Source organism: Acomys minous, assembly GCF_964271855.1.
Source record: "Acomys minous genome assembly, chromosome: 1".
Lineage (NCBI taxonomy): Eukaryota > Metazoa > Chordata > Mammalia > Rodentia > Muridae > Acomys > Acomys minous.
The window spans coordinates 59,358,992-59,369,343 of record NC_140483.1 but is presented as its reverse complement, the minus strand read 5'-3'; the positions used below and the strand labels follow the sequence as shown (position 1 = coordinate 59,369,343).

General features: G+C 43.0%; 1 protein-coding gene across 1 annotated transcript; it reads right to left on the bottom strand.

Annotated features, from left to right (window-relative positions):
- Positions 1-9,626: 9,626 nt before the first annotated feature.
- Positions 9,627-10,065, bottom strand: LOC311595719 (U6 snRNA-associated Sm-like protein LSm7). The gene has a single exon (XM_084778694.1). The coding sequence runs from the start codon at positions 10,048-10,050 to the stop codon at positions 9,736-9,738; it is 315 nt and encodes a 104-aa protein (XP_084634820.1). The 5' UTR covers positions 10,051-10,065; the 3' UTR covers positions 9,627-9,735.
- Between the last annotated feature and the right edge of the window lie 287 nt (positions 10,066-10,352).

The window sequence follows — 10,352 nt, the reverse complement described above, 5'->3', positions numbered from 1 at the left end:
CAGATAAGTTAAGCTGTTCACAAAACCATGGCCTAACGTCAAGAAATGAAAAAGCGGCATGCTTTCTCCTGTAGAGTGTTACACAAATCCTTGTACTTGTAAACTATCTGGCCATTTACTCCAAATCCTGAACTTCCTTTGATTTGAAGGTTGCCATTCCCTGACTCCTGAAAGTAAAAATCTCCAAGTAGTTCTTGCTTTCTCTGATTCTGGGGCTCAATAGAAAGTTTCCTCTTTCGTTAGATTTCATCTGGTCTTTGACGAGACACTCTGGCTTTGTGGCTGTGCTTTCCTCTATCCCCTGTCTGCTTCTCTAGGCTTGAAAGGCAGAAGCGCAAGGCCACAGCAGCCCTGACTGGCTGGGCTACACCTCCCTGGTTGTTCCCTCACGTAACTGACAGGGCTGAGATGATTAAAGCAGAAGAGAATCTGTGAAGAGCTGAGTACGGGTTTTTCAATGTGCGAACTACTTGTCAAAGTTTTATAGTAATTAGGAGCTGAGTGAAGAAAAAAGAAAGTGGCTGCTCAGAAGTTGGAAGAATTTCAATGTTGCAATATTCTTTTTGAGATTTATAAATGGCCTGAATTTATTAGGAGGTCACATAAAAATTCGTATTCTATGAAGAGAAGAAAATAAGTTACACCAGCATCCTAGTTTGAGATGTCCTTAAGATGTACGCCACTAGTTGGAGATGGAGACTGGGAAGTGACTATATTTCAGTATCCTCCAACTTCTCCTTGTTCAAGAAAGTAGAGCCATCTCTTTTTCATTTACCCTTTCACTGCATCCCCCTCCTGCAGACTCTGGGTGGGTGGGCATCAGTGGCAGACTGTAGATTGGCCCCTTAGACCTGATGGCCCGGTAAGAAACGATTCCTTTGTCATTTAGAGTTAAACACTAGGTTTTAAGTTTTATGGTCTTCCGTGGTTTAAGAGTTATTAAATTCTATATAATTATTTCTCTATTTGAAAACATTGAGATAGTTTTTACTTTTTCATGACATTTTTCCTACAAATACCTTTGTCATTAAATATTCATTTTATCAAAAGAACGATTTTGATGCTAACAATCCTTACCTCTGAGTCTGATCTAATTTAACCCCTTCTTGAAGAAGCCCTAAGTTTTCTGTGTAGGTTGGGCTAAAATGAGTGATTATAAAGGCAAACCACAAAATATGTGTTGGTATACTGCCTTCAGTATGCTTAGGAAACCGTGACGTCACCCCCTCCCTCTCTCTCTCTCTCGTGACCCTCCAATATGTGATTTAGAAATCACTTTTTTAAATTAGAGATTTAAACTAAGATGACTATTTTTCCACCCTTTTTAAAACCAGAAGCCACTGAGAAATATGCTGACTAAACGTGACTGCGTGATGGCAGTTGCTCTCTGAGCCTCTGAGCATCCCAAGAAAGTGAGCAACCTGAAACATGAGAATACTTTGGAACTTCCAGATAATGATAACAAGGTACAGGGCATCATCACATAAGGATTGGGTTTCTACACAAAAATCTGAGGAACGTGAACAAATTTCAACCTTAATAGCAAGTATACATGATAGTATTACATAGCATAGTTTTATTGCCATAAGGTCTCCATCCAGACTCCCCCAGACTCCTGCTTCTCGGCCACTAGGCTTTGTCTTTCTCCATAGTCTGGTCTTTACCAGAATGTCTCAAGTCTCACTGTAGCCAGCATTTGTTACTTTGTGGGCTCCTTTGTCCCCTCCATCCTTCCACACCCCTTCATTGCTTCCCTTTGAAGATATGAGAGGGGAAAAAAGGATAGAGAGGAAGGGGGACGTTGTTATCATAAGCCTACTTCCCGCTGACTAGGGGCAACAAGTTCTTTGGGGTGAGTTCGATCTTCATTGTCAGGATATCTAATTTCATCTTCTCATTTCTTTATATATGACTGCCACCAATCTGCAACCGACAGCACCGAGACAGCTACCAGCCACACACCTATCCAGGCCCTAGCATTTCTATATCCTCCGAAGAGTTCCCAGAATTCCAAATGTCACAAGATCGCAGAAACTATCAGCAGCTGGCAAAATCATGCCCCTGAAAGCTCATAAGGCAAATCATAGTCAGCTGCTGCAAAGCAGCCTCATATCCCCACATCTGGGATTAAAACAAAAGCATATTCCCATGCTATATCTGTGTGCTTTAAAAGAAACCAACGTTATAAAATTTCTACTACATCTCACTGTATAGAACAAAGCCTTTTCACGTTGCTCCCACTTTCAGATTATAGCTTCCCTTAGCTGTGTCCATTTAAAGGCCCTCCACTTTACATAGTTTGATGGGAGCATTTCTTTCTGCTGGCTGATTAATATTCAGTCTGGAACATGAGACTTATTTTACTTACCTATTAATCTACTGAAGAACATCTTGAGTGGTCTCAAGTTTGAGGCTATTATGAAATTAGCTGCTATATAGAACTTCTTGCAGTGATTTAAATAAATGTAAACTTCCGATCCCTTTGAATGGCAAGAGTATGTTTAGTTTTCAAAGAACCTGCCAAACTGTCTTCCGAAGCCTATTTGCTCTCCACCAGCACTGAGCTCAGTTCCCATAGCTGTACATCTGCCCCAGCAGCAAGTTATCTGGGTGTGCTGACTTTGGGCCACGAGGAGAGGTGTGAGGACAGAGCCCATCTCTGTTTTAACATGCAGCGTCCTGATAACATTAGATACCAAGCATTTTCCATATGCCTTTTGTACAATTTAATCATTTAAAATTTGTACAAGAAGGGTTCTTTTTTCTTTCCTTTAATTGTATGAAATCAATTGAGTAATATTTACTTTTAAAAGTGGCACCGCCAGCTGTGTAGTATTTGGTCTTTTCTCCCTCAGCTTCCCTCTGCCCTGAGTATGTCTTGTCTGAGCCTACAAGGAAAGGACATAGATAGCCTATGACCTGGCTGAGGTGACTACCATAGCATGGCTGGAACGGTGTCTTCCCAGCCCAGGCCGACTTAGTTTCCTTATTGGAAGCCAACACTGCCTTAGGAACGCTGTAAAGCTGTCCTGTTTTTGTTCTCAGGAACACTTCCCTTTTCTCGGCCACACTAACTTTTTTCTTTTGTAATATTTCCAAAGTAGAGGGTATGGACGAAAGAATAGAAGCTAAGTACTTCCTTACCAAGCAAACCTTATTTCCTTACCTCATTTCAAACCTGTGCCGCCTGGAGGAGCTTGTTGTCATCTTTCAACCCCCACCCCCACCCCCACACTCCACCCCTATCCCCCACCCCACCCCTATCCCCCACCCCACCCCTACCCCCGCACCCCACCCCTACCCCCGCACCCCACCCCTATCCCCCCACCCCCACACTCCACCCCTATCCCCCACCCCACCCCTATCCCCCCACCCCACCCCACCCCACCCCCGCCGAGCAGCAGGGGCTTATAGTGAGGGATGGGTTCTGAGAGCTTAGCGGTAAGCTGTGGAAGAGACAGGGAGGAAGGCGGGGAGAGGAGGGAAAGGGAACGGCAATCTGCTATAAAAATACACCCGCAATGGCGGTTGCTTAATGTGTGCCACTGATAAAAGCTGTTTAACAAGAGACTAGAGGCTCTTTGATTCTTCGCCTCCCCGGGAAGGCGGGCCGCTGTCACCCCTCCTGACATTTCACTATTTAACCCTACTGTGAGCCCTTTGTGGATGACTCTCATTAAACCCTTCAGGCAGTGCTTCCTCCTGTCGGCGGTGCTGTTTCCCTAGCATTCAACTAGCTTCTTCTCTGATGATTCCTATTGTTTTATACCCTAAGCGGAACAAGTCACCTTAACAAGACAGAAAAAGCATCCGGTGATTAAAGGCCCAGACCCGGGGCATTATCTAGAGCTCAGCAGGGCTTGCAGCATGAGAGAGTGCTAAAACTTAAATTAAATGCCTCATCAAAGGCCCGCTAATCCCCAGCCTTCTCAAAGCTCATATAACACCTACCTTCCTTGATGAGCTTGGAGGATGTCAGGAGGGATCCTGGGACTCGTGGCTAAGCACAGAAAAGGAGATTAGATTCAACATTCAATTTGGAGACCAAGAAGGACCTAAAGCACCCACTTTCCAAAGAAATGCCCCTCCACCAGGCAGGTCTAAATCTACCAGAAAAGCCACACTTCCTGCGTCCTTCTTAACAAGGCCAAGGCAGAAATAGTGCAAATCCCTATGTTGACTAATCAAATAAATGCTTCAGTTTAGTCAACTAATTACTTAAGCAATCAAAGTACTTAAATAAATATTTAATGCCAGAATTCACAAGAAATAATAGTGATGTGAAATGCGAATATGATGATAAAAATATAGAGAGGCTATAGGGTGCAGAAGCTGCCATTCCTGAGGGACATTTGCTCTTTAAGCTCTCTGAATCTTCTGTTTGTAATGTCTAGCTTGGAGAATTTCTGTAAGAATAAAAGATAATGATGTGTTATCGACTTGACACCCTGGCCAACATACAGCAAATCCAAAATAAATGATTTAAATACTATTGGAGGATTCTTCCCCCCACCCCCCACCCCCCATCCCCAGGAAGACACTAATAATTAGCTAGTGTTGGAAACCTGGAACCAATTTTAATCATGGATAAAAGGTCGACTTAAGAATACACAAAATTCAGAAATAATTTTAAATGTATGTATTCTAGATCTACAGCAATCACTTTCCTTTATATTAGAAATAGGACTGCACAACACAGGGCTCTAGGGAAACCGCCCATCACCAAGAAAAAGATGAGGGCATTTCTATAACACAAGAGAGGAAAGTTGATGTTGCCTTTTAACCCAGCCAGTCTCAGCGCACAGAGAAGGCAAGGGAAGAGGTGATCCTGGGCCACTGTGTGGCCATTGCTCTGTAACCCGTCTGTCAATCACAGTCAGCACTTCTGCTGTTTAGAAATTGTGTACAGCATGCCATTTCCTCTCTGTTACATCCTGTCTTCCCGTGGCTTCCATACATTTAGAAGTCCCATAGAGAATTCTAGGTTCTAGAAATCGTTGCCAGACCCCACTCGTATCTGCTCTCAACATGTGTGTTGTCTCTTTGGCACACTGGGCAATGTCTCCCCATTAGGAGTGAGGCAGGCGTGCTGGAGGCGCATCAAGGCTTGTGCATACGGGACAGACGCTCAGTGCATCTCATTGCTCCCTAATTGCCATTTGAGTCCAAAGTCTTCCCAAGAGTGGCTCCGCTTCACTCACCAGAACTCCACGCTAGGCTGTGCCTCTGGAACCCACAATTAGAATTAAAAATTTAGTATGGAGTTGTATTGGAGCCATAAAGGCTCACGTTGCTTCCACTTAGCACAGCAGCTGTCCGTCCCCTGCAGGCATCAGGTTTTGAGGAAGCACATTCATTATTTATTTCATTTTTAAAAGAATGTATGATTTTCTTCCCCTCGAAGGATATATTCAAAACCTCACACTCAAAAGTGCATAGGACAGGATTGAGAAAAGTACACACAGAATTTTTCTTGTTGATTTCTAGCTTTCACGGGTATGACTTTCTGATACGTTCATACATGTATTTACTTGGAAAATAAGCACCCTAAACAACAATGTTCTTCTCAGCGGTTCTGTGAAAGAGCTCGTGATTTACGCCGCTCTAGTCATGCAGCTAAGTCGGTGTAGGTAAAGCCAATCTTAGCTGTAATGCTTTCTGAGAATAAAATGGCTTGAATTATTTAAAACTCGGCAAACGCCTCTGTGTGCTGCTCTCTGCCAGGCACTACAGATGGAGACGCACACAAGGTGTGTGCACCCTCTCACAAGCACACTGCCACCGACAGTAGCGATCTTGTTAAGGGCAATGTGGACAGAGATAGCAATTGCTTAGGTCTTACCACGAGCTTGCGCCGTGCTTTGCCACGCATGCGCATCCTCACGTAGGAACTTTCGGTCAGCAGGATGATGAAGGTAACTAACGATGTCTTTAACTCTACCCCCCCCCCAAAATGTATCAAAGTTCACAGAGATGGCATATATACTTCAAATGTTTTAAATGCCCATTTCAACGTCTTCAACTATATTATAGTTGAATCTGAGGATTAAAGAGTTTTCAGGAACAAAAAGAAGTTGTTAGAGTTTCTAAAAGAAGAATGGCTGACCACACAGAAGCACGTGAGGCTGCGTGTCAAGGCTGGTGGAGAGAACCAAAGCTTATTTGTACCTTATATGGGATGGAATGGCAAGGTAGGGATAGAAGCAAGTGGCTTTAGGACTGTCATCTTTCAGTGGGCTCTAAAGGGTGTGGTTGCCAGTATCTGGAACCTAGGGCTGGAGTGAGGTAGAGCAATACTGGTGAGTCTACTGTTCTTCTCATTGAAGACACACTTGAGAGACTCCTTTACTGTTGTGGGAACTGGCTAATCTAAGGAAGGCAGTCTCTCCAGGTCAGAAAGGACCCAAAGGAGAAAAAGTCAAAAATACTTGATAGTGTTAAGCATCACTGAGCTAATAGCTGTGAAAAGCAAGATTTGAGCCTGGATCGTACAACTGAGCAGTCTCTCCGTGATGGCTAGACGACCCAGAGACTGCCTTAGTGTTCCTTCATTCACTGTGCTCTGTCTGGTCCATGGAGTGTGAAGGCCACCTCTTTGACACACAGGATGCTACCTTTCCATTCACAGCATCTGATGGGACACCATAGTCTCACATTGAGCATCTCTTCTAATCTCCCACAGACTAGATCAAGCCAAAATGGAGTCACTGAGGCTAAATGTCAGCTAGTTACACTGAAACATTAAGGAACCGGATATTCCTGCAAGTGTATCCATTTTGCCTAAAAGACTTCAGTCTATCACAGGTGTAGGAAATAAACTCACTTGTCCAAGAGAAACCATTGCTTCTACACTCTAAGTCCATATGGTTAAATGAAGTTTCTCCTGTGCTGAGCAGAGCAAAAGAACACAGACTTGCTGCTGTTTCTTGTTCAATGGTGGTTATGTGACCATGGTAGCCAGGTTAACTGAAATCTTTAGTCATTTCCTAAGTCCGTTGTTGGATCTTCTTTCCCTCTGCCGTGAAATGCTCTTTTCCACAGTCAAATAACCCTAAAGGAGCTGTGCAAGAAAAAAGTATATTTTAGGAGCTATTGACCATTTGCATTGTAATAGATGTGTGCTGTCTTGCTCAATCTAGAGTCTCCAGATTTTGCCAATAAATATAGAGGACAAACAGCTACGTTTACATTTCAACTCAACACTGACACATTTTACTACTGCCTTCTGTGTTTCATAGGGCACATTTACATTGATATTGGGGCATACTTACAGGAAAAATATTCCTTGTGGGTGAGAAATTCAAACCTAAACAGATGTCCCAGGCTTTACCTAGCAGCTGTACACATATTCCATCTTGCCACTTTCAGACAATCTCACTTGTCCAAGAGAAACCAGCCCTTCTAGACACTAAGTCCATATGGTTAAATGAAGTTTCTTCTGTGTGCTGAGCAGAGAAAAAGAACACAGACTTGACCTATGAGACAGCAACTTCTTCTTGCTGCTGTTTCTCATTCGGTGGTGGTTATGTGACCATGGTAGCCAGGTTAACTGAAATCTTTAGTCCATGAAGCAATGCTAACAGGTGGATTCATTTTCCACTTTTGACTGATGAGATTCCCATGGAAGCCAAGAGTTGCTGACATCCATGTGGACCGTGAATAAAGAGTCCAAAGAAGGGAGAAACTTGCATGGGAAGACCTTGGGGACGGAGGGTAGGACTGTATACCAATGATGTTGCCTGAGTCTATGGTTTGCTTATGGCCAGCTAGCTTTGTGTTTCGGGCCATATGACCTTGTTTTAGAAACCAATTTCTTGCTTAAGACATTTTCAGTTGGGCTTTTGTCATTTATAACCTCAAACCATAGAACGTGGTCAAGTTTTCTATTAAGTGAAAACTATATAGGAGATCAACCTGTGTTCTGTCACATACAAGATGTTTACCAAGTACCATTTTAACTCCCCCTAGCCTTTTCTCACCTAGCACCCCACAATCCCTATGTCAACAATAGTCTATGTGTAACTGATGGGCAGAGCCCACAAGCCCCAATGCCTAGCTGATAGTTGGCTGCTTCCAGAAGAGATAGAGTCAGTTTTCTTTAATGGTGTGATCCCTAATGGGTCAACAATACACATTCCAGTGTATGCCCCTCACCCATGAGCATGTGGACATCACAGGTTGGACTTTGTGAGTTATTTTTGTTGTTGTTGTTTTGTTTTGTTTTGTTTTTTTGAGACAGGGTTTCTCTGTGCATCCTTGGCTGTCCTGGACTCACTTTGTAGACCAGGCTGGCCTCAAAATCACAGAGATCCACCTGCCTCTGCCTCCCAAGTGTTGGGATCAAAGGCGTGCACTACCATGCCCAGCTGTGAGTTATTTTTTAAAAAGGGCATGAAGTTAGAAGAATTTGGAGAGGTAGAGGTGGATCTTTGAGAAATTAAGAAAAGAGGTCAGGAGCAAACATGATAAAAATTCATTGTGCAAAATATTCAAAGAATTAATAAAATATTACATATCATTAACTTGATAGAGGTATTTAAATTTGTCTTCAAATAAGAAGCAAGTTAGAAAACAAAACAATGCAACCACCAAATCTCTGAACAAACTGTTGGGCTGGACAAATTTTTAATGAAAAATACCACTGATTTTTTTAACCTCCTGTAGACACCTATAGCAAGTTTTTTCAATTACATGAAAAGCAAATGTGGACTTACTGGTAAATAAGACAGTAATGTCCAGATATGAGAATCCTTAATTGACATGATTAATGGTTAAATCAGACTATGATCTCTCATAAAATTTTGTAGTAAAGAAAAGTATTTGCAAGCTTGCACTGGCTTTATAAGCAGTAGAAGAGCCAGCTGTTCTGTAATTTTCATATTGAGAATTTGTGTTCAAGTATGTGTATAGTGGAGTATATTTTATGTTTCCACTGAGAAATTTTGTAAGAATATATCCAACAATGGGAGTCCAGCAGCCTGGTCTTACTGTAAAACTCTTGACTATCACCCACCTCCTATGTTCATAACTCTGATTGGTTACAGCACCATTCTAGCTTTTCAAATTGTAATAACCATTTTTTTCTTTAGAATTTGCAATCATGTAATAAAAGATTTGATCTACACTGGAATTAGATGAAATTGGAATTAAACAACAATATCTTCATGGTCTTCATTAGCTAGCCCTTTAGCTGCTATTTTTCTTTTCTTTTCTTTTTTAGTAAAATGGGTTGGCGGTGTGGGAATTAGAGTTGAGTAGTGCTCAACATTTACCAAACGACACGGAACAGGCTTCACGACACAATGAGATGCAGGAATAGTTGAGCCATGGCCATGTTGGATTTTCACACGCTAGTCTCTATAGCAGCAATTTTCAACCTGTGGGTTGCAACCCCTTTGGGGATAGACAACCTCTTCACAGGGGTCACCTAAGAACATCAGAAAGAAACAGATATTTACATTACAACTCACAACAGTTGCAAAATTGCAGTTATGGAAACAGCAACAAAAATAACTTTATGGTGGGGGGTCTTAGTTAGGATTTTATTGCTGTGAAGAGACACCATGACCAAGGCAATTCTTTTTTTTTTTTTTTTTCTCAAGAGGGCAATTTTATTAAAAAAAAAAAAAAAAAAAAACAGAACAAAACAAAACAAAACCAAAAAGACCAAAACACCAAACGGAAGTTCACTGCGGGAGGGAGGTCCCTGGTCCCGGCCCCTCCCTCGGCCGGCCGCTAAGTGTCCTGCTGCTGCATGAAGGGGTTGGGGATGGCCTCCATGCCGTCCTGCGGGCAGATGAGCACCACGGAGGTGCCTCGGTGCATCACAAGCCCCAGCTGCCGTGTGTCCTCGGTCAGCTTGTACTGGTCATCGGGGTCTCGCATGTACTCAATGGTCCCGTCCAGCACCAGGTTGAGCAGTGAGTCAAAGCCTTTCAGGATGCCGCTGGCTTCTCGGCCACCCTGGAACTTCACTCGGATGATCTTATCAATGTACTTAGACAGGTCCAAGATGCTTTCTTTCTTCTTTTTCTCTTTGTCCTGCGCCATCTTGCCGCCGTGCGCCGCTCTGGACCAAGGCAACTCTTACAAAGGAAAACATTTCATTGGGCCTGGATCACAGTTTCCAAGGTTTAGTCCATCATCATCATGGTGGGGGCCATGGCAGCATCAAGGCAGACTCGGCGATAAAGGACCCGAGAGTTCTACATCTTGATCTGAAGGCAATCCGGAGACTAATTCCACACTGGGCATAGCTTCAACTTATGTGTATATGAGTGCTCTACCTGCATGTACACCTGCAAGCCAGAAGAGGGCATTAGATACCAGTAGAGATGGTTGTGAGCCACCAC